Genomic DNA, 25,574 nt, shown 5'->3' on the forward strand with positions numbered 1-25,574 from the left:
TCCTTAGTTGGAAGAGCGAGAGGACTGGCTAATCAAAGGGGCCAATGAAGATTCCCTCGTGGTGGATGGGGGAGAGGTGCAAAGTCCACCCAAGCAATGGCTACTTTACAATCAGCCACTGCTTCAGACACCTAAAAACCTGTCTAAGGCCCTAACCCACAAGACCCCGGTGGGAGGCAGACTCTCTTAGCATCTGCAAGCATGGCATGGCATTAATTCAGATGCATGGGCATTGAAAACAGTAGCCCAGGATGACTGCCTCCCCTTTCTAATAAGGCCTCTGCACCATCCACCCTGTAGCCACTCAGTTCCGGATCCATTCCTTGTGCAGGAAATTTTGAGCCTGCTAGAGAAAGGTGTCTACAGAACCAGTACCTCTAACTGACAAGAACAAACGGTGGTACTACCCGTATTTCCTAATCCCAAGGAGGACAGAGGATTGAGTCACTTTTGGACTTGAGATGCTTGAACAAGTTCCTCAGGAAGGACAAGTTCAAGATGGTCGCACTTTCAAGCTAGTCACACTTTCTCAGATCCTTCAGCTCCAGGATTGGATGGTGTCATTGGACCTTCAGGGTGCTTACTTTCATATGCCTGTCAATAACGGGCACAGGAAGTACCCGAGGTTCGCTGTTGGTGGTTCTCATTACCAGTTTCAAGTTCTTCTATTCGGGTTAACCTCCACTCTGAGAGTTCATCAAGCAGATGCCGGTGGTGGCAGTGAGTCTCAGGAGAGGGAATTTACATCTACCCTGTCTGGACGATTGGCTGATCAGGGCTTTTTCTCCCAAACAGACCCTGGAACTTCTCAGCTTTACTTGCCCCTCTCCACATGTCTTCTCCCTCAAATACAAGCCTGTCTTCCTCAATTACAAGAAGTCCCACATGATGCCATCTCAAAGACTCCAATTCATCGGAGCAGTCCTGGATGCATCCTTGGGAAAAGCCTCGCCACCCGAGGTCAGAGCTTAACACATTCTGCAGATGGTCACCAAATTCCAGAGTGCCCAGGGTCTTCTGGCCTTCTAATTTTTGAGGTTGCTCGGCCTCTTGCCATCCTGCCTTTTCCTGGTGCCAGAGACCAACCTGAGGATGTAATCCCTCCAATGGGCTTTCAGGACACAGTGGTCTCACTTCTCGGGATGGATGTCGGACCTACTTCAGGTTCTGAGCAGTGTCACACACAATCTCCTGTGGCGAGCTTGCGTAGATAAGTAGTTACGGGTGCCTTACTCACGGGGTGGAGAGCCCACGCCAACGATCTGACAGTCAGAGGTCGTTGGTCTCCATCGGAGCCCAAACTACACATCAACCTTTTGGAGTTTAGGGCAATCAGACTAAAGGCCTTTCTGCCCTCTGTACGGGGAAGAATGTCCTAATGATGACGGACAACATAGTGGCCATCTACTACCTCAACAAGAGAGGTGGCATAGGGTCACTACCGCTATGCAGAGAGGCAATGCAGCTCTGGGTCTGGACAATTCAACAAGTAGTCTACCTGTCGTCAGTTAATCTAGCCGGAGAGGAGAATACGGCAGCGGATGCTCTGAGCAGGCAGAGCAGAGTCTCCCACGAGTGGGAACTAGCTTGTCCTTCAAGGGATGGTCACCCATTGGGAAACCCCTCAATTGCATCTGTTCCTGACCAGGGTCAACCAGAAGTGCGAACTGTTATGCTCCAGGGAATTTCCCCCAAGAGGAGCTTTAGGGAACGCGTTCATAGTAGATTGGGAGTTTCCACTCCTGTACGCGTTTCCTCCATTACCCGTTGTTCTTCACATGATGTATTGCTCTCCTCTGAAAAGTGCACAGAACTACCATAAATCACCAATGCAATTATAGAGCAAATACTTCAACCCAAAAACAGACACAATAATTCACAGCCAAGCACGCTTTAGAAGATAATCAGCTCTTTACGGCTATTTATTCAAAGATTACAAGTACATAGAAATAACTCATAAAACTAACATGGACATAGATCACAGAAAAAATAAAGAAGTCAAAGAAAGAATACATCACTGTGAGCGTATTATCATTCTTCATCTCGCCCATTTACGGCTGGAAGACCCCGAGGACAGCCAGGACGAGAGTGCCACAGCTCACAGGAAGGCCAGACGAGGTGTCCTTCTCTGGCTGAAGTCTCACCTGACCCCTCCAGGTTTCCGCCTATATAGGCACTCCAAAAAAAGGAGTTAATTCTCGAACCTTCTGGAATTGCACCTGCGCAGTTGAGGAACAGCCGTCGGCTGCCAGCTGGGTCAATCGAGAGCCCCCCCCTCCAAGGAATGCAGGGCCTCCCTGCTCTAAAACTCAGAAAAAACATGCTCCCGGAGAACAGTTTCCCAGCATAAATGGCCTTGACTGCATACCAAGTTTGAAAAAAGCATGTTTGTCTCAGCACTGTGAATCTAACACTTCAGCAAAATGTGTGCAGCCTTTCACTGCAGAGTGAAGTAAATATCCAACATGGCTGCGAGCACTCCCAGAATGCATTGCGCCTGCGCCATTTTGAACTAAGCATAAATTGAGCAGAACACATGATCAGGAGGTTGAGAAAGTTTGAGAAAACTAAGATCCGGTTCGCTCCGGATTGGGACATTAAGGACGTGGTGCCCGGATATTGTGTACATGTCCATCAGCCCTGCAATTCGTCTTCCACAAAGAGAGAGGACCTTCTCTTGCTTGTGTAGGGTCTGGTTCTCCATCCAGAGGTTTAGACACTCAACCTTCACGCATAGTTTCTGAGAGATTGAGATACATGGTCTGGGACCGCCCGGATGGCGTAATGGTGATTTTGCCTTCATCCAGAAGGCCCGCAATGAAGTCCTTGTGCTTTTTGGAACAAATTCTGCAGCTGGTGCAGGGAAAATAATCTGGATTCTTTTCAGTTTAATACACCTATGGTGGTGGTGTTTTTCTTACACTTGGTAAATCTGGGGCTCCAGATTGGGACAATAAAAGGTTATTTTAGCAGTGCTTTCCATCTTCAAGTGCACATCTGAAGCGGTATCTTATTTCAATTATTCAATTCCTTAAAGGGCTCACTAATGTGTTCCCTCTTACACCTTTTCAAGTGCTGGCGTGGGATCAAAATCTTGTGTTGACATTGCTAGTGTGCACTCCCTTTGAGCTACTCTATTCATGCCCATTAGGGTTACTAACATTTAAAGCTATTATGTTAGTTGCATTGACATCAGCCCGCAAGGTGAGTGAGTTGCAGGCCTTATCTAGTAAGCCTCCATTTACTATTTTTCATAAAGACAAGGTTGTCCTTAGGAGGGTTCAACCTTCTTTTTTTGACAAAAATTGTATCAGATTTTCATTTATCGCAGAAAATTGTACTACCAACATTTTGTCTACCTCATCCTAGCAAGAAAGAGGAAAGACTACATAGACTCGATCCCAGAAGGGCTTTGAGATTTTTTATCTCACAGATGGCGAAAATAAGACCACATGACCACTTTTCACGGGTACACTGGGGCTTCCAGTTACAAAACAAATATTATCCAGGTGGATAATTCTGGCTATAAAGAGAATGCTACAGAGTGCCTGGAAAAGATCCCCCAGAAGGCCTGAGAGCTCTATCCACAAGGGGCATTGCGACATCCTCTGCAAAGAGGGATGCCTAGAAAAGACATTTGTGCGGCAGCCACTTGATCTACCATTCACACATTTACAAAGCATTACAATCTGGATTCATCCTCTAGCCAAGAAGGAGGATTTGGGAAAGTTGTCCATCATTCAGTCCGTGACAAAACCTAAATCTGAAAATTCGTACTCTCTCCTCCAAAACCTAACCCTGCTTTGGGAGTCTGATCAAAAGATGAGGAATACGTGGGAGGACAATCCATTTGAAGAACAAATTACTTACCCCCTGGTATTGTTCTTTCGACGGGATGTTCCTCCCACGTATTCCTTATTGACCCTCCCAACCTACCCCGCTATAGAATTTCCAGGCATTACACTTTACGCTCTTTCAAAGTCTGATACTGTATGGGACTCGCTGACACAGGTATTTCTGCGAGAGGAAGGCATAAAAACAGAACAGAAGCCAACGGGCACTGCACGTGCTATATATCCCGACGATGACGTCAACTCTGGGATTGAAGCCCTCTAGGAACATCGAGTCGACTGCATCGACGCACAGCGACCTCTGCTAAAATGTTTTTCCAAAGCAGCTGAAGCTGGAAGTTAATATCAAAAGATGAGGAATATTTGGGAGGAACATCCAGTCGAAAGAAAGTTACCAGGGGTAAGTAACTTGTTCTTTTACCTCTTTTAGGAACAAAGGGCTTGCCTTTGTTAGATTTATCTGTTCTATGGTGTAACCAAATAAAATATACACAGCTGCTAACAGCCTTGACTGAACTTACTGCAGTAAAAATTAGTATCCTAACCCTGGCAGCCTTTTGGGCTATCAGATTAGCAAATTATAAAAATGAGTCCATCATAAAGGAGCCTTGGTGAAAAGACAAAAATAAATTCCAGGCATCGTAGAAATCGGCAAAAATACTAGGCGGTTGGGGGGGGTCTTACAATGTGGGACTAGAGGCGCAAGAAGGGTATTTTTGCCTACCCCCAACGGTATGTCGATGACGAAAATGAGCTAATGGCAAGGTATTGCTCTGACAGAGGTTTAACCTATGTTAATGTCCTCTAACCTTGAGGCATCCAATTTTGTTTTCCAGCACTCCACTTGTTAATTGACATTATAAAGTTTTCTATTATGTGCTGATGCAGCCTGTTTCATTAAATATGAAAAAGCCTGTTAGCTGTTACTTCACCTTCTGATCCCAGACAAAGGCACCTTCTGATCCCAGACAAAGGTCTTTTTTTGACACCCTTACTCCTTCTCAGGCTCCCCTTAATAGAAATGACGAGGAAACATATGGTTGGTTGGCTTATCTGTTTTTGCTGCTTTTATTTATGAAACTGGTTTGCTTTTATAGTTGGAGATATTAACTACTGTCTTTATTTCATTCTTTCAAGAGGAAGATCCAGAAGACGATGACCTCTTCGAGACAGAATTTAGGCAGTACAAGAGATCATACTACATGACCAAGATGGGAGTGGAAGTCATTTCAGAGTAAGTTGGTACATTTAATTTTGTATTAAGCCGCCAAAAACTCTGCTGAGTTATTGGATCTTATTTAATATGTAGACATATTTTCCTCTTACTCTATGACAAGCCTTATACTTGTTTTAATTTTAACTTGAAAGCAATGTGTTTTCCATAATTGATTTAATATGGTCTTTGCTAACAGCCGCATGGAGTGGTTGCGTCTGTGAGTGACTTCTGAAGGACCCCGGTAATCCAGTAAAAATCCTGATGGTAACCTGTGCAACCTGAAACGGAAGTGTGGGGGGAGGGGGCTTCCTGGATGGCGAAATGAGAATTGAGGGGTTCCCTTTCCTGCACAAGAGCCGGTGGATGGGTAGATGTGTCACAGAGGAAAGGCACTTTCGATCCAAGATGGCGGCAGCACTGAGGCCCCAGCGTGGCTGCTGAAGCCTCCCGGAATGGGACACAATACCGAGGATCGGGCTGGTGCCCCGAGGTGTTTGGCTGGCTTAGGGCAGACAAGGAGAGCAGTGGCCGGTTGCATGAGCTCCCCCCCACCTCCCCTGAGGTGTTGTAGCGGGGCGGGCCAGCAGGATCCCTTTGGGGCCGCAGAGAGGCGGGGCCTCCTCCCTCCCATAGCGGGAACCGCACCGATGGACAATGCCGCTGGGTCCCCTATGAGAGCATCCCAGGTGGCGTGAGGAAGACACGCAAACAGTGAGGCCCATGTGCCGGAGGAGGCTGCGGGTGAAGTGCTCTGTGGGAGACGGAGTTGTGGCCCCAGGGTGGAAAGGCAGACGCTGGAGTCGGTTCGGCTTCTGTTTGGGATGGTGCGGTGGTGCCGGCTTGGTCAGCCCTCGTAATAACGGTGAGGGACACTGGTTGAGTAACTATTCCTGTGAATCGTTGGTGGTCTTCGGTCCTTGCAGGCCACAGACACCCATGGCTCCTGAATGCAGTCTGCCTGTCCTTCATCAGTGCTTGTGGCTTGGAAGAGCAAGGAGTCAGGTAGAATACCTGGGTCAAGGATGGTGTGTGGACCTGGTGGTTCAGAAGGGAATGCTGACTGGGAATTTGCCCGGGGCAGCCCTTCACCCTTCTGTGATAGAGCTGTGTTGGGGAGATTCATCATTTTTATGCTTCATCCCCTATGATATGATGAGGCATTTATAACACGCCTATACACAAGTGTTTCAAGGCGCAATGAGGCAAGGGGGGGGGGAACAAAGGTAGGACAGACAACAATCCTACTAGGCCAGGTGTCATTCAGATCGTGCAAGTGCATGGGAAGGGGGGAAAAGGAAAAGTGCGCGGGGGGGGGGGGGAGTGCAGTACATGGGAAAGTGGAATAATAAGATAAATAAGACAAATAAAACAGCCAGCTAGTGGCAAGTGCAAGGAAGTGCAGACATAAGTGCTGGTAAGGGGACTGTAGGGATACAGAAAAACGGTCCCTGTGTGCAGGGGTTGCCAAGGAGGCAGTGCAGGTGGGCAATTGACAGGGCCTGGGCCAGAGATCAGAAAGGGTGGCCAGGTAATCAGTGCAGTATCAGTCAGGAATTCAGCAGGGGAGGGGAGGAGCGAAAAGCAGAAGCAAAGAGGAAGGTTTTGAGGTGCTTCCGGAACTGGAGATGGTTCAGGGAGGCAGGAAGGCTGTTCCACTATCCTAGTGAGAACCCCAGCACGTTTTGCTGGACTTCTGGACCTTTTTCTTTCTAGCCTGAATGAGGGAAGCCCCTTTCCCCCCCAAACCCACCCCTCATTAATTCTTATTTGCTCTGACATTTTGGAACTATGTTCTCTGTGTTTTACCTTTACTATGGAGTCTTTCCTCCATATCGCTTTAAAGGCATCTGCATTTCTTTTGAAGTACACAGCATCTTTGGGTTCCCCTTTGAGATTCTTTCCTTATCCTTAATAACTACTTTTCTTAAGAATAGAAGGATACTTTGTATCCTTCCTAAAACGGAATACTATGAGAGATTATAACATTCCACCTCATGTGGAGTGCCAAGCGGATACCCATACCCCCCCCCCCCCCCTTATCTCGGCTACTGTGACTTTTTAGTCACAGTGACAACCTACAGTCATGGCTGGTGGCAATGGACCTGTTCTACCAACTTTTGTACTATTTTTTTATTTTTTTTACCACAGACTGTATTCACAATCTGCTTGAAGTTGGTGTGGTCATAGAGGGCCTCACCCCCAACCCCATTGCCATATTCTCATGGGGAACCACCGTGGGGTAGCTCGAGCCTTGTGGCCTCCATCCTGAAGCTGGGACTAGGCCCACAGATTTACTATGATGGGCTCCCTCCACAAGAGGGTGACAGTCTATTACAATGGACAACTACACTCAACACAAAGGGGACAGAGCCACGCAGCATAGATCCTGACGGACGGAGCACGAAGACGGTGCACAGTTTTTAGGTGGTCAGGGTGCTCAAGAGATGGGTGGAGAGCCTTCACTAATGTTTATGCTGAAGGAAATATGAACCAGCTGGACAAGTCTGGATGCCAAGATTTGGGGAAGTGGGCTCTGAAATAACGTTATTGAGGGCCAACCTCTGGCACGTTACCGACAGGACTAAGGTGGAAGACAAGATTTCCCCTTTGGAAGATGATTTAACTGCCATGAAGGAGAAAATATTGCTTCTACAGAATGCCTCTGGGAGACTTGAGAGGCAGGCAGAGGAGGCAGAAGGGATGGTCAGGAAGAAATATTTGCATAGTGGGGCTCCCGGAAGGGTCAAGGGGAGAATCGAAGGAGCACCTTTTGGGAGAAATGGCTTCCAGACAAATTTGGAAAGTGGGCTTCTCATCCTTCTCATTTGCAAAGGCGCATTGGGTTCCGGCTAGGCCCCCCACCTCCTCGGGCCTTTTCGAGGGTCAGGATTGCTAGAATGCTGAATTTCAGGGACATACGCGCAATACTCCCAAAAGCAATGAAAGTGGGTCCGGTGAATATGGGCAGCGCCATAGTGGTGGTGTTCCCGGACTTCACAAGTTGGGGCTAGAGGCTCCAACAGTCGTTTGAAGGGATAGGGCGAGAAATGAGAAAGCGGGACATCTGGTTCATGCTAATCTTCCTGGCTAAGTTGAAGGTGATTAAAGGAGGACAGTCCTACTTTTTTCAGGCCACTAGGGGTGCATGGGACTGGCAGGAAGGGGGTGAGATTCCTTCTGGTACCGGCCTGGCAGGGGATTGCAGTGGAAGAGGCAGCAGCCAGAGCCCAAGCAAGGGGAACTTGGTCGAGACCATGGGCTCTCCGGGGGAGGTGGTCTTAGGAGAGAATTGTGGTGGCGAAGATGGGAGGCTAAGGCTGTACTACTCAGGGGACCACACCTTCTAAAACATTACACACCCATACTGCGATCTACTTTTGTTGGAACGTACCTCAACCTGCTAATATTACTGGAAAGTTAAAACTGGAGGGATTGCTCAATAATGCCTTGGAATAGGTTGCAGGAAGAGTTTGCAGGAGAGGTGGAAGAGTGGGTTCAAATAATGTTGAGAAATTAGTTCAGGGGTTTTATAGCCCAAGGTTATAAGAAACTAGGGTAGGGAGAGGTGAAATGCCCTTACTCGGGTGCTTTGATCTGGGTCTGTGGGTGCTTGGTGGGGGGGGGGCGCGGACAAATGGATGGGCACCAGGGGAGACTCTCACTCTGACGACCTAGAAGAGAGACCCAGCTAGCCGGCCTATTGTTCAGTTGCAGCTGTTGCCTGTATTGTTTTACTGTTCCATTGTTTTCTTGTTAAAGGATTGGGTCTGGTGTGGGGGAGTGTGACAGATGCTTCAAAGTTTTGGAAGTATGGGTAGGAGGGCAGAAGTCAAAGGCTTTCAGGGTCGGCATGGCTGGCATGAAGTGCATCGGGATATCATGGTCAGGGAAGTACAAGGGAGAAGTATGTGTTACGATCTACTCTGCGACGGTGGAATTGACATCCTATTCATCACAGAAACCTGGCTAGATGACAACTATAAAGTCACAGTACTTGGCTGTCTGCTTGACAACTTCAAATGCATACAGTTTAACAAAAAAGGAAAAAGGAGGACGACTTGCAGTAGCCTACAACGAACACCTAAAAATAAAAACAGCTGACCAACTGAACATCCGGAACTGCAAATCCCTCGTCCTTCAGCTGACATCGAACCCACAAACAAACCTCACATTTATACCCATCTATAGACCACCGACCTACGACGCAACCTTCATAGACCCCTTCATAGAAGCCGTGACAAACCTGGCCATCAAACATGAACACTTGATCATCCTCATGGACTTCGAACCACATATTGAAGAAGAGAACGCAAACTTGCAGAAATCCCTAAGCAGCTTGAGACAATGAGACTATGACAGATGGTGAAAGGAGCGACGTACACGGCAGAACACACTGTTGATGCAATCTTTGCCAATAAAAAACTGATCTCAAATGGGCTAACAATATAAATACTATGGATCGACCACCTCATTATACCGTTCGTGATCCAACTACCATCAAAATCGTCCAAAAAGCCCCAGAAGTACCCCCCCGATCTGGAAAAGAAACTGGAGTGCCGTCAAAAGCAGTAACTTAGAAGAAAAACTTGAATCTTCAAAGCCATTGATCGCAACCTTGGACGCAACTGACTTAGACAAAAAAACAGACCGAATCCATAAATGGATCCTGGAAACAATTGACTGCATCGCCCCAGAAAAAACCCTCATGCCATCAAGGAAGAAAGCAGTGACAAGATGGTTCATGTCCCACCTCAATACAATGAAAAAAAACTGGAAACTAGAATAGAGGAAAAAGTACGACCAAGCCAAAAGAATAACTTCTCAAAAACAAATCGGTACATGCAAAAAGGAAACACTTAAAGCTAAAAAGAAATACGACGACCAGACCACAAAAGCCATCAACACTCACAAAGAACTATTCAACATCATAAACGAGCGGAGAAATTCCCCTGGATGCAATAACACACTGGTGCCTTCACAAAAATTATGCAACGATCTTGCAGATCATTTTAAGAATAAAATCATTGACATACACCAGATCGTACAAAGTAGACCAATCAACCAGACCGTGCACAATCCCCTACCCATTCCAGCACCACAGAACAGGCTGAATAGTTTCACCCAAATGTGAAGAGAAAAGCTCCTCAGCTTGGTGAAAAAAGCAGCAAGGCAGGCTCCTCAATGGACCCCTGCCCACTAGATATCTATAAATCAATCCTTACAGAGGGTACACCGTCAGAATGCTACCTAAACCTCTTCAACCTATCTCTCTCAATGGGGAGAGTACCACAAGCATTGAAATCTGCCTACATCAAACCACACCTCAAGGATACAAAGGTCGATTTGGAAGACCTCTCAAAGTGGAGGCTGATCTCAAACATTCTGTATCCAGCAAAACTATTTGAGACCTATTTCTACAAACCAAGACTGGAACAAGTAGAAAATCACTTAATTATTGGAGCAGGCACAAGTTGATTTCAGACCCATGAGGGGAGAGCAGACAGCACTGCTCTCTATATGGGATGACCTAAAGACCAACGCAGACTCCAACACAAACTCAGCACCAATAGTACTCAACCTCTCCGCAGCATTCAATACTCTCAACCATAACATCCTCATTACGAGACTGCAAGAAATGGAAAACACCAACACAGTGCTGCCCTGGATTTAATCTTTCTTGTCTGAAAGAACAGAACCATATGGATAAAACCATTCAAATCTGCACCGCGGGATACTACATGTGGATCTCCACAAGGATCCTCGTTATTCCTGCTCCTTTTCAACATTTTTATGACGCCACTAGTCAACCTCATCAAAAGACAGCTTCACTTGCTACAACTATGCAGATGATATCCAAATCATCTACAAAATCGGTGATAAACAAGAGGAGAGCACAACGATAATAGACTGTCTCAACAAAATCTACCAGTGAATGAACACGAACATCCACAAAATCAACCCGAACAAGACTGAAATCGTGATTGCATCCAATAACCAAGGAAGCAACCAGTACTTCCCATGGCCCACAGAACTGGGTACACCACCCAAACCATCCAAAGTTGTCAAAAACCTTGTAATCCGAATGGACAACGAACTAAAACTAGAACTGCAAGTAAACAAGATAATTAAGAAATGCTTCTTCCATCTATACACGATTAAAAAGATTCTACCATTCCTCTGCCCATCATCTCCCTCATGTCCAGGATAGACTAGGCCAACAGCTTATAGCTCGGAATGGTGGATGACTTACTGAGGCAATTGCAACAAATACAGAACGCAGCTGTCAGACTTCTCCTCAAACTCATGAAGGGGTCTCATCACTCCAGCAGGAAGGATGCTACATTGGCTCCCAGTCAAAAAGCAAATTATCTTCAAGACAATGTGCATAACACACCGAGCAATCCACGGCCTAGGAGCAGAATTCATACAAAGGAAAATCACCATCTACCAGCTGACTAGAACACTCAGATCCTGGGATGACATCTGCTTACAACCTAAGCTATACACAAGGAAAAAACTTGGTGGATCAGCATTCTCTTGCTTCGCCGTAAAATTTTGGAACCCACTCCCCAGAGAAATACAAACTATCAAGGATCATCTGAAATTCTGAAAACTTCTAAAAACCTGTCTCATCAACGGGATGGAAACGATTGAACACCACCCACGCACCATGGAATGAACATATAAGTGAGAAGCAGTGGGGAGTAGGCTAGACAGGAGTGTAGTGCAGGGAAGAAGAGTTGTCTGAATGTGAGGGGTGATAGGGTGTACCCTTCCCTATAGAAGGTCAAAGGGGAAATGGGGAGAGGGAGGTCACAATCTCGGAACGGATGGGACTGCAGGGTACAGGGACCCCCTGCCCCACCACACCCCCCATAGGAACCTGTGCGGGTGGTAATTACTGCACACCCAAATGTACTAAAGGGTAAGGGGCATGGGCACCACTTGAGCAGGAGTAGGAAACGGCACTTCCACTAACCAACCCTACTAAAAACTCACCCTCCTGCATATGCCTCTTAAACTCTGAACTAAATACAAACATACCTAGAGCACTACAACGAAAAAACCAACAAATGCCCTCGCTCAGCAGCACACAAACCGAAAAAAAACACACCTACGCTCAGTGAACGATGTCCACCAAACTGAAGCTGCCATCAGCCCATCACAGCTCTCTTGCCCTTTCTCCAACTCAGTCCTACTAACTGGCTCCTCCCCCTTGCTTTACAGATCCGCCAGAGCACCAAGAAACCACTCGGGTGGCAGCAGTGTGCAGTATAAGAACCTTTTAACATAACCATTGTAAGGCAGGGTATATGGTTACTGCTTTGAATGCATTGTTTCCCACATTACTGCACACTTTCCTTCTTTTATTTATTTGAACTGCTTTCAGATGTAAAGTGTGGGTGATATCAGTTAGAGAACACCAATTGTGTTATGTGTATACAAGTGTGCATTAACAATATCTGCTTTACTTATAGTTTACCTGTTTAGAGTTAAATCCTTAATACATTTGAATATTTTTGTATTTATGTGGTGACTTTTGTCTGGTTTGTATATGGTTAACTGCACTATTGCATTACCCCCATATCTCCTAAAGCCTGCCTTACTGCTCAGTGTGTTACCTTGATAGTTTGGCTGGAACTAAGTATCAATTTTTAGGAAGCAATATTGTTTATAGCCCATCCTCCAGGGATGTATAGACCTTTCTGTCACTTTCAATCATGATATCGCACAAGACAGGAAAAGGACTGTGATTATTGCCAGCATGTCTTAGGAGGAGCAATACCTGTATTGTGTTACCTATTCTAACCCTGACTGGAAGGACACCCTGACCCTGCAGAGTATCCTGTCCCTAGTGTGCATGTGGTGGACCGCCTATTTAAAAGGGATAGACAAAGAGGGAAGCTGGCCCTTACTTTACAATGAGCAAATGGTCAGTTTTGCCAGGGTCTTGCATGGGCTATTCCAGACAGGAGCACACAAAATAGCGTTAAAATGGGTACATTGGAAAAGGACACACGGCGGGGGATTCCTGAAGCTTTATTCACCCTCTGTGGTGTGTGCTATCCCTACCAATCTATGAACATGCATAAAGCAAGTTTCAATTGCACTTGCAAGAAAAGGTATAAAAAAAATATACATCAACTACTTTCTGTTTAGTTCAAAAGTTATTGTGTTTAAAAACCCATCATTGTATCATGTAGATACTAGGCAATGTAAAAATCAGTTATTCTCAGCAGGTGTCTACTTGAAACTAGAGACATCCATGAGCTGTCAGGTCGACCGGTTTCGATGATAGATCTTGCTCAAATCATCTTCGTCCGGACCAATTTCTGGTATTTTGAGTTGATCTTCTATCTGCCCGAAGTGGCGGTGCCCCACATCCCACCTAGGGAAAAAGAGGGACCTGTTTCAAAGCCGGGTTCTAAACGACAGTATATGTATACTTGATAGTCGTTTGTGTTTATTGCAAAGAGATGTAATTGAATTGTGCATAGACATTTTTAGACGATATACTTGCACCCGCTGTGTGAGATACGCGTCACACCCATGGTGTATCTTCCCCTTCCTTATATGCAGACTGTATGTAAATATGTAGATGTGATTTGCATGCTACCCATTCCCCCCGATAAATGCCCCAAAGTGAGGGTGAGGGTGAGAGAAACAGGGGGGTAGGCTTAGAGTGACTCCATCTGTAATTTCACTTGCACCTTCACATGCATATACGTGAGTTACCTCAGAAGTTGTTCATTGTCAATGCTTTTTTGTTTTTCTTTGGTGGTAATACAGACGTGAGTGGAGCCCCCTTGATGTTCACGTGGGTTCGATGTTGTCCACAGTGGGCTAAAATACAATAAAACGGAAAGGAACGTCTACATGCTGTTTGAGGTGTAAATCATTTCATCTTTCTAAGCTACACAGGAATTGTGACGTTATGGCTGCTTGGTATCATGATGTATTTAAAACACATAACTGCTGTGTCCATTGTGGGTCAGGGCAGATGATTGTGGCAGTTCATAACTTGTCACTGCCTGTTTTTTACTGCACCCTATGTTTCGGGGTGCGCTTTAGCCAGTTCAGAAAGGGCTTGAACCATTGGTTAGATAATGTCAATATATCCCCTATATATCAGGTCTGTCTTGTGAAGCGTTTGGCAGTTATAGTGCTTACGCTGCCTCCTACCAATGTTCTGCTTGGAGCAGGATAACATAAGTGTGCATGATACTGTCTTGCGGCAGGTTTGTGCGGTATGACAAGAGGTTTTTTCAAATTCACATACTTATGTGAGCGCCAGGGATGTTTAAGACTGGCGCGAGTACTACGCAAACCATATATTTTATGCCTAGTCACAATGCTTTTGGTGACTCTTGTGTCAGCGCCAACAATGTTTAAAAAAAGGCGCGAGTACTGCACAAGTCAACTAATATTCTATTAAATGCCCGGTCAAAGTGCTTGTGGTAGCTCGAGCGTGAGGGTGCTGTAGTTTTAGGAAACAAAACATGTAAGGGCTTACCTGCTGCCTCCTCTGTGCAGAACTTGTAGCAGCGAGGCTCCGTTTGGAATCTCGCACGCGAGTTAGGGTTGCAAAGGGAGGTGGCTTGTTTAGCCTGCCTTGTTTATGGGTTCCCTCGTAACTAGACGCAAAAAGAGGACTTGATGTTTTGTTGAGTCTGTGTCGGCCATTTTCAGAACACGAAATTCTGTCGGCCATTTTGGAGTGATCTCATGCCAGGGAATAACATAGATTCCAAAGCTGTTTGTAACTCCTAATGCTTGTGTGTCCAATACAACAGGTTTCAAAATTCAACTCTCTATGAACACCATATTGTGTGTCTTAAGAGGAACAGTTGTTAAAAAATAATTTTTATGGTCAGTTTGTCCAGGAAACTTTCTATGAGTGTATGGCCCCGCAACCCCAAAATGACCAATTTCCCAAAGGTAAAAAGACAGAGGAGTTCAGTTTGTCCAGGAACATGTCTATAAGCGGATAGTCCTACAACCCCAAGGTTACCAAATTCCCAAAGGTGGAAAAACAGTTAGAGGAATAGTAGAATTGAGAATATAAGTTGGATGAAAAAACAAGAGGGCTGTAAGAGCAAGCATACTACATAGCCATTAAATGGATATTTATTTAATGAATGCCAAGTCATTCCATTGGATTTCCTCATTCAGGCCATTATTCATGGTGTCCAGGTGGAAAATCCAATTCTGCTCTCTTTTTAGGAGAATATTGTTGAAGTTTCCGCTTCTGGTGGGTTGTTATATTTTTTGTAGGATAGTCCACCTAAATTGTTCCGCTGTGTGGTTTTTGTTGATGAAGTGGGCAACCATGGGTGCTGTGACTTTTCTTTTTTTAATGCAAGACTTGTGTTCAATAAATCATTTTTTTTATTGCTCTGCATGTCATACCAACAAATTTTAAATCGCAGGGACAGGTGATAAGGTAAATTACTCCCGTGCTATTACAATGACTAAATTATCTCTGTTGCCAAGGGGTCCTCCAACCAATTTCCACAATTCGGCTTCTTGTGGTTTGTGCGCACATTACGCATGCCCCACAGGGAGAGTGTCCAGTGGGTATTGAAGTTCCCCATATGGTATTTTCAATTTCGATGTTTGGTTCTTTAAATGTATGGACTAATCTGTCTCTGACGTTCATTCTTTTTATTGCAAAGAGCGGTAAGGGTAAAGTTTGCTTCCCTGTATTGAGAATCGGCCACAGCTTAGTGATGTCTTTTTTAAGTATGTTAAATGCTGGTGAGTAACTCAGGACTGCCGTGATCTTATCAGCGCTGGTCGTCTTCTCATGATATTCAAGGGTGGTCTCCTGGCAGATGTTCCTTGCTCTCTTCCGTATGTCATTTACTATCTTCTTTGGGTAGCCCCTCTACAGTAGTTGGTTTTTCAAGCCTGTTGCTTGTGTGTGAAAGTTGCTGGTATTAGTACAGGTACGGCGGTACCGCAGGAACTGCCCAAAAGACAGATTGTCCCGCAGTGCCCGCGGATGATAGCTGGTGTATGCTAATAAAGCGTTGCAGCTGGGCTTCACCGGGAAAACAAATGGTCCAGGAGTTGCAGCAGGCATCCTCTCAAGTTCTTCTTCGGTACCTTCGTACAGTGGTCGACTCTGCCTTCCAAGCCAAAAGACTTGACTTTTATTCAGTTATCTCTCATTCATTCCAGCTTAGCTGTCAGTCACCCAGCAGGGTGGCTGTCCTTGCCGGACAGTCAGCCGACCAATGTCCACAGAGAGCATTTGGGTTTCCTAGGAGACTAAGCACAGGGAGTTTCGGGCACCTCCCTCACTTCCTGCCTACCCCAGACACCCTGGAGACAGAGGTGGGCTTCACTCGTGAATCCCGCCAAAGGCAAAGTTAACAATGGGACCAAACCTGGTTTGGCGTGCTGAGTAAATCTTAAGAAGGACCTTTCCACAAAGAAATGGCGACAAAAGAAGACCTGGGCCGTTTTGACAAAAATAGCACCCTTGGGTGCTTTACTGCAGCCGCGAACGCAGCCCGCGGTAAATGCACACCATGGTAGTTAAAATAAAACCACTGCCACCAGCCATTCAGTGAGAAAAGGGTAACATACATTTTTTTTACATGAAAAGCTAGACAAAGGGGATACCAGGTAACCCCTCCAGCCCCCTATTGTAAGATGGTGTGTGTGCTGGGTCTAGAAAGTTACAAAGGTAAGTAAAGTCAATTTCACTTTACTGCTCTTGGAAACAGTAGTTTAACCAAGAGAAGGTATTTAAACCTTTGGGAAATCTGAAAGATCTCCCTGTGCCACTGCACTGAAAGTGCTGTGTGACACAATGTAAAAGATGATGCCTATGGAGTTTGTCAGACTCCATAACCTAAAGAAACAGAGTTCAAAATCACATTAAAATACATGAGTGTGGGGGGAAAAGAGTCTCGCGCTCTCCAGGTTAAAAAAATCAAGTCCTCAAAATCCAGCAAAGTTGCTGGGGGTCTCTAAGGCGGATGGAATTGGCACATTTCTGAGAATTCTCCCTAACATCCTCTAACCGATCTCCTGCGTTATGCGCTTTGGACACCATAGCTCCTCCTATGTAATGTGCCCTGTAAGTTCCAATGTCAATGCCTGCTTGCAGCATACACCATCTAACCCATCTGGCTAGGGTTGCCCCTGCTATGTCCTTGAATGGTTTCCTCAGTGATATAAACGGTTTTGTTACTCTCGCAGCCCTAAGCATACTAGTCACCTCTTTGTACCTTCTTGGGCACCGGACTGGGCATAACTTGGGTTGGTCCGTAAAAGCTGAGTATGACACTGTTCTGATACCCGTCTTAGTTCTCTTGCTACTTTGAAACGGGACTCCCGAAGGGTTGAATGACCTCTTGTCTATTTTGAGTGCTCTTACATCTGACACACTTTTGCCTGATATGAGGCAGTGCAGTGTGGTGAGCTTTGCTGATAATGCTTTCTTTGTCAACTGATCATTGTCTGGCCAGTTATTAAACATGTATAGGACTGTTCACGTCCCATGTCTGAGTATTTGGGTAACGCTGGTCTTAGGAGCCTCACTCCTCTAATGAGTCTACATATGAGTGGGTGTCCCCCTCCCCCCCCCCTCTCCCAACCCTCCCCCCCGGCCACTATCTCTATCTTAGGGTGGCCGGCAGATATGACTGATCTACATGTGTTTACCGTTCTGTATGCCTTGCCTTGAGCTGCCAAAGCCGTTAAGAAATGTACTATTTGTGTTACATCTCCTCTACTGGGATTGATGTGCTGTTAAACACACAAGCTAGTCCATCTTCCCCAGGCCAATCTGTAAGCCTTTCTGGTGCCTGGTGACCTCGCTACTTCGATGAATTTTTCAGTGTCTCTCGAAAGACCTGGCTTCTGCCAGGTTGTCCATAAATCGCCCACACAATCAGTCTCAATTCCCCTTCCTGGTTCAGTGGGTGATTCTCCCCCACTGGATTCTGAATCCGTTCCCTGAACTGTGGTAACACCAGCGGTGTGTCGATTGACAGTTCGAGAAGGTCCGGGATCTAAAATTACAGTCACCTGCGGTCTCCTGACCTGTACTACTGATCTCTGAATCATTGCAAATGGGGGGGGGGCACGGTTATTCCTTGTCCGGCCCCCATGTTTGCAGAAATGCATCCGTTGCTTCTGCTGCTGGATCAGGCCTCCAGCTAAAGCTCCAGCGGAGTGTTTAGTCTGGATGCAAACAGATCTGTCCTGCATGGACCTCATTTCCATTAAGGATGCAAATACTGTCGTTGCCAGTTGCTGGCATCTCTCGGGTGTCTCGAATTCCAGTCTGCCACCTCGTTCTGCAGACTTGGGAGATACTCTGCTGTGATGCTTATCTTGTTCTCCAGGTACATGTGCCAGAAATCCTTCGCCAGCTCCGCTAACATCCTTGACCTCCTCCTGCCTAGCCCGTTTATGTACCATACTGCTGAGAGGTTGTCCATCTTTAGTAGTACGCAACAGTTCACCTTATCCTGGATCCAGCATTTCACCGCAAAGGACCCCGCCAGTTGCTCCGGGCAATTGATGTGGAGCTCCAGCTCCTTCCCCGACCACCGCCTCCCGTTGTCATCTCTCCGCAACAGGCTCCCCAGCCCCAGTGGCTGGCATCCGATTCTATGATGAGGTCTGGGGACGAGCCAAATATTGCTCTCCCGTTCCAGTTCTCCATGCGTCTGAACCACCACCATAGGTCCGTCCTCGCCTTGGTGGAGATTGGCACCCTCTTTTCGTATGATAACCCTTTTCTCAGGTGGTGGATCTTCAGGCGTTGAAGAGCTCTATAATGCAATGGTCCGGGGAAGATCGCCTGAATGGATAATGCTAATCTTCTTACTAGTCTGGCAAGCTCCCTGAGTGATAACTCTTCTTTCGCTATTATTGAGCGGATCTCTTTCTTGATCGCATTCACTTTGTCCATTGGTAGACTGAGCGTGGCTGTCCTTGTATCTGTTACAAAAGCCTAGGAATTCTATTGTCTGTACCGGTTCTAACATGAATTTCTCCCAATTTCTTAGGAAGCCCAGCTCTTGTAATAATTGGATTGTCTTTTCCGATTGTTCTACCAACCTCTTCCTGTTTTGTCCCATCGGACAAAAGTCGTCTAAATATATCATCAGTCTGATGCTTTGTTCCCTGAGGTGGCCCACTACTGTCCACATTAACCATTGTAAAGGCCTAAGGTGCTGATGGTAGACCAAATGGGAGGCATGTGAATTCCCACTTGGCTTCCCCACCAAAACTGTAGGAATCTCCGATCTTCCTTCGCTACTGGGATCGTCTGATATGCATCTTTGAAATCGAACCTGACTAACCAGTCTTCCCTCTGCAGCACGTCCCTTCGAAGATGGGTGCCCTCCATCTTGAAATGCCTGTATACTATGTTTGTTCGAACTTCTCAAGTTTATCACTGGTATCTGCTTCTTTTTGCCTTTGACCAAGAACCTATTGCTCACAAACCCATTTGAGTAGTCCGATACCAGAGCAATGGCACCTTTCCTCTCTAGTTATAATTTCTCTTTGTCTAATAACTCTTCGTCTTCTAGGGTGAACCTTATGGGCCTCAGGTTTTCTGACTCTACTGGTTCTTGCCACAATTCCAGGTGGAAACACTGTACTGTTTTTTCGACCCATGCATCTCCTGATAACTCTCTCCACCGTTCTTAGAACTGTTGTTTTCCCCATTTACCTCCGGGGTCCCTGCTACCGCTGGGTGTTTGTGCAAATCTGTGTCCAGACTCACCTGTTTGCCTGCTGGCCTCTGTTGTTGCCTCTCCAGCCTCTGACTCTACCCCTTCCCCTCGATTGGGTCGGCGATCTTCTCGATTTCTCCATTAATTTCTGGTGTTGAAGTTGGGCCTGTATGAGGAGAACCGGCTAGCCGAGCGGCCCTTGCCTCTGCCAGCCCTTCCGAAAAGACTCTGGCCAAAGACTCTCTTCAGTGATGCTTGTGCCTTGTCTATCGCAGTGTAAGTATTTGCAAACTTCGCCATTTCCTTAATAAACGCATCCCCGAACAGTTTTCCTCTACTGCTGGATGTTGATTCTGCAGTAGCTAGTTCGCACATCTTTGCGTCTATCTTAACGAGGATGGACCTCCTTCTCTCAGTTGTTAGGGCGTTGTTAGCATTGCCGAGCAGGCAAATTGCTCTCTGTGCACAGCCACTAGAATCTCCTGGTCTACTTCTGCTCCGGCTGTCTTGCCTCTTCTGCCATCTGCCAAATTCATGCTAACGGGCCCAGGACATCCATGAGTTTATCCTCGTACGATCTCTAGGATCTATCTATCCCTTTCTTGATGTCCCTTCTGTAGCGGCCCATAAATGATGGCATCTTCTCATCAATTTCTGGCGTTTCCGCCATGCTCTCCGGGACCTGAAGCCCGAGGCATTCCGCCCTTAAGTTTGTTCCTAGTTTCTTTAGACCGGGGGCTACGGATTCTCTTTTTTTATGTAATTGGCAATCTTGGAGGCAGGCTCCCACTCCGCTGACCTGGGATGTACGAGTGTCTGGGTCGAATATCTCGCCCATCTCGACTTCCTCTCTCTTTTCCTTTTCTTGGCAGCCTTGCGCTTGTCAGGAGGTCTCGGGAGGGTGTATTATGCTCTTCTGAACTTTGCTCAGACGTCTCGTCCCATTCCTCCTCTTCTACGTTCTCTGAATAGGACTCGTCCTCTGTGTGTTCTTTGCCTCTCCTCACCCATGACCTCATCCTTTTCTCACCGGCTGCTGCGTGCCTTGCAGGCTTTCTTTCTTCCCCCTTGCCCCTCTGTGTCTCTCTGGGGCTTCTCCCCTCAGGGCCTCCATTCCTTGGGAGAACATAAAGGTTGTCCACCAAGCGCCTACCATGGGACATTCCCCCCAAACCTGCTCCCAGTACGCACTGTAATGCTCGGTCCTTATTGGACGCTGTCCTTTGCCTGCTAGTGCGGCGTTCCTCAAGTTCTTCGCTGGAGCTATGCATTTTACTTTATGCTGGTGGGTTATTGCAGGATCATCAGCTTCAGTGGGCCTGGGTTACTTTGCTGTGACAGTTTATCTTGGGTCTCTGCCCGTATTATGTGCTCAGCACTTTCCAATTTGTAAGCTGCTGCCTTCTTTGCCAAAACGTAAGCGATCTTGTTTCTCCTGACTGGCTTCTGTTGGATATTTAATTGGCCACCAGGTGGTGCTCAGCGCTAGCTCTGCTGAGCCCCTGTGTCAGCCTGTGAACAGACCTCTCTCTGCGTGTGTATGCTTTGGCTCGTTAATTCCTTGAGGTATTTGAATCTATGTAAAATTGTATTGTTGGTTGGAGCGTTGTATATTCCCTCTTCGAAATCGTCCGGAATGTGATCACTGAGCGCCGGAACCTAAACAGTCCTGTCGCGCTCAGGATCACTTGCATGACAACACAGCCCCCTCTACACTCACTGGGTACATTGTTCTTTCGCCAGAGCTAATCCTCCCCGTCGGGAAGTTCCCTCAACACTCCTACCATCTGTGGATACGCTCCGCCAGGTTCCTACGCACCGCTTGCGCTACTCATATACATTAGGCCCTTTCAGCCCTTTCTCATCCATGAACACACCATAAACCTCAGTAATAAAATGTAATCACTTAACTGGCAGCAAAGGACAGAGGAATGTAGAGGAGGATAAGGGACATAGTGTGTTGGAGTTGGTTTTAAAAATGTCACATGGTTTTATGGACTACACAAAAAAGACTATCTGGGAAATGTAGTTTTTTTATGTGTAATTTTTTATGTGAGTTGTAATTGTTTTTTGCTGCTCAAGTACAGCGAAAGTATAATCCGAGCCTCTGCTCTTGACATAGAATCACAGAGAATTGCATCTTTGTTTTTGAAGATCAAAAAGGAGTGTCGACCTGGGTGTGTATGTAACTCTATCCCTACTGAGACATGAAGTGTACCCAGGATCCCTCATGCGTTGAGGTCCCCCAGATTGTTTTTTTTCGACCATACTGGTCGCTAACTTTAATGTGGAGCTTGTGTCAATGAGATTTATTTGCTATATATTATCGCATCTTTGATGCACCCTTTTGACGATTTGACTCAACATTCATTTCCTGTTTCCCGTCTTAAGAATCTCTGGCTGAATTCTCGACGGCTAGTGGTGACGTTAAAAATCAGGTTTCTGCCTTTCACAGTAGGGAGAGTGGGGTCTTTCTTCTCGACATCACTCTCTAGAGAATGCCTTTTTGTGCTTTTCCCTCTTATTTCCCTTGTCTGGCTGCTATTGTTCTACTTCATAATGGAGAGTAGTCCATTTAAATTGTGCCCTTCCTGTAATAGGAAGTTTCCTTGGAGGGACACTCGTAGGGAGCGTGATAACTGCTTACTTCCTGACGACGATGAGCGGGGGCTGCAAGGCCTGTCGACTCTTGAAGCCTAAGGCACTTAAAGAAGGCTGTAGAAAGCGGTGGGCGGCCTATGCTATGCTGGACTAAACCCATTCCCCCACTGGCGCTGTGGCATAGGACGAGGACCCCCTCCATTAGCCTTGGCTCCAGTTCAGAGGCCGAAGACGTTGTTGCAGAGTCGGCCAAATCCTGGGTGCCCTTCCCCAGCTCCACCAGGCATGCCAAACTCATTTCTACAGGGAGACCACCCACTGGTGACAGGGACACACCGGCTAACACCACCAAGGCTAAGCACACAAGCCCTCTGCATCCCTCAATGGTATTGTCGACAAAGCCAGCGGCCCCCGCAGGCTCATCAATCTTCAGCGGAACCTATTGAACCTTCCTGTTCTTGCTGCGCCTCATCGTTTTTGTACATGGTTCCAAGCCTTCAACTTCACAGGGTGCTCCGCTTAAAGTTTCGGCGCCTGTTTCAAACTAGTCAAAATGCGCGTTGTTAGGTAAACTATACCCCAAATTAAGGGAAAGGTTGCCCAAGGGACTTCCTCAGCCAGATTCACGTGGTTCTGGTCCCCAGACAACCCCTGGTCTACATCAGGGCTATGTCCAGGCCTCTTCTCCACTGTCATAGTCCTTACAGGGTCAAAATCCTCCTAGTCAAGATGAGTTGGCTTTCCCATTCCCTGAAGCTCCAACTACAGGCTCCTGGACTAGGGCAAGGTTTAGGAATGCATTTCTCCTAGACTTCGGTACCCTGATTTCCGCTCTACTTCTCCTGTGTTTCAGATGACTGAACAAGTAAGGGAATATTTTTCACTGTGATCTGGACGAAGTTATTCTATGTCTCATACAAGGATTTTATATCCCAAGACCCTGCCTCCCAGGACCCAGATGCATGGATTAATACAGATGACCAGGGGGCCTGGCCCACTAGCCCTGCTCATGGGGCAGAGCCTGACAATATTTTTATAGATGCCATGCCTGTTACACAGCCCAGGGAGGCTCCCCCCCAATTGATGACCAGCTGCTCTTTAATAACATACGTAAGAAGGCCGAAGGACATCCTCAAAGAGAAGGTCCCTGTCAGTTGTTACTCCTTCCCAACTACATAAAGAAGTGCATCACCCTTTCTTTACTCACGCCCTCCCTTACTCAGGCTGTTAACCCGCGCATTGAGAAAATGTTTCCGCTAGCTCCTCCAGAACCCATCTATATTCGGGAATGCTCCATTCCGGATTGCCTGGTGGTCACCACAACCAGAAAGCATGCAGGCATTCCCTTGCCTTTGGCTGAGGCTCCACCAGACAAAGTCTGTACAAAACTCTATGCTTTAGGCAAAAGGAAAACGTCTTCTGTGGCTTAAAGTACCCGCATTGCCAATAACACCATCTTGCTTTACCAGGATGGACTGCAGGGTGTTCCTGAACCAGCTAAATCACAACTGCTCGCTAATGTGCAAGAAGGACGGCAAGCCACTCGGAATATATTTTAGAAGACATGTTGTACGCCGCTGAGATGGCTGGCAGAGTTCGGAAGGGACTCTTTTGAAGCCCCACGCTTGGTTGAATACAGGCCTCTTAACAATAAGCCCATTGAAGAGTCTGCTCTTTTTGTATAGGGGGTGGACGAATGAGACCCTAAAATCTCTCAAACAGACTTCCAGCAGGCCATATGTGGAGCGTAGGGTTTTTAATACCCGCCGCTCCTTTCGTAGGCAATCCTTCTCTAGACCTGCACAGGGTTCGTATGGTACAGGAGGTCGCCCTGGCACTCTGGCCAAGGAGTGTCTGACGCATAACAAGGCTCCCAACGGCGGGAGGTTTTGGCGTGGCAAAGTAAGGGGTAGGAATGCAGCCGCCAGATGCTCCCCTGCAAACAAATGACTCTACGGTATGGGTCCCCTCCCCTGCATCTTCAGTAGGAGGTGGGATAACATGCTTCACCCACGCATGAGTGTATCACTTCAGAGAGTGGGTGCTCGAGACAGTGAGCAAGGGTTATTGCTTTGAGTTTCTTCAGACACCTCGGTGCCACCCGCCAAAGAACAGAAGAATGTCTCCAGACTGTTAGAACAGTTTTTCTTAAGTCCAACTAAGGGCTTCATGAAACCATACATCGGAGACAGTACATAAGCTCCACTCTTAGTATAAAGCTGTACTACCTGAGAATGTTTTGCTAGCATCGACCGAGCAGCCTGGCTTATTTTAGAAGGGAGAGAGTGCTGTAGCTTAGCACAAAGAAATTGTAGCATACATGTGGTCCAAAGAAACACTGAAACACTTTTTATTGTAAACAAAACAAAAAATGGTTTATTTAAATACAAGTAATCCCAGATACATCTTGGGCGGGGGGGGGGGGCTATGATAATGCCCAAAGTGTAACTTTATTCGGAATAGTAACTGGCAGTTCATGGTGAGTCAAACCTATAACACATTCAGAATGCAATCAGCTATTCTTGGGGACTAAAACCAGATTATTTATACTTTTAGAATACAATAAGTAATTTGAGGGTAGTTGACCCCGTCAGTCATGCAGTGACACTCAGTTATGAAATCACACAGCAAACCAACCTTGTTACAAGTATATTCCTTGCAATATTACTTTTTAGAACTCTGTTCAGAGTTAGTAAATCAACGCATAAACTTTCAGCAGGGGCCTTAAGCTATTCAGTGACAAGTATGAACACTCAATAACTATTTTAGAATGCACTAAGCAAATCAGGGAAAGCTAAACCCTATTACACTTTAGGAATGGTACAAGGTTATTCAAGTAATTGACCAATTGGTACATAACTATCCGCTACTTAATACCTAGTTATACCCAGTGTACTTTTAAGAAGTCTATAATACAGTTTCTAAGGTAAGTAAGAACTATTTTAGAATAGCACCAGTGCAATTCAGGGAAGCGCAACCCAGGGTTACAAGTTTAGAAGAGCAGCAGCTAATCAAGGTGAGTAAGACGCATATACTTTTAGGAGGGTCTACAAGCAACTCTAAGACAAGTATTAACTCAAGACTTTTAGATCTGTATAAAGCAGTCAAGGGAAAGCAACACCAATGATACACTTTAAGAATTACACAAGGTTATTCGAGGCAGGTAAACCTTTTTGGTAAGCTTTTATACTCATACAC

The 25,574-nt window shown here is 46.3% G+C and overlaps 1 protein-coding gene across 2 annotated transcripts in view; it reads left to right on the forward strand.

Annotated features, from left to right (window-relative positions):
• XRN1 (5'-3' exoribonuclease 1) overlaps positions 1-25,574 on the forward strand; it is a 2,611,979-nt gene that overhangs the window by 676,520 nt on the left and 1,909,885 nt on the right. For both annotated transcript variants that reach the window (XM_069618274.1, XM_069618273.1), the window contains exon 12: positions 4,989-5,085. In XM_069618274.1, the coding sequence (XP_069474375.1) occupies positions 4,989-5,085 (97 nt within the window). The remainder of the gene's footprint in view (positions 1-4,988; positions 5,086-25,574) is intronic.

This window comes from Ambystoma mexicanum, chromosome 10 (assembly GCF_040938575.1).
Source record: "Ambystoma mexicanum isolate Mex_15411 chromosome 10, UKY_AmexF1_1, whole genome shotgun sequence".
In the NCBI taxonomy this organism is placed as follows: domain Eukaryota; kingdom Metazoa; phylum Chordata; class Amphibia; order Caudata; family Ambystomatidae; genus Ambystoma; species Ambystoma mexicanum.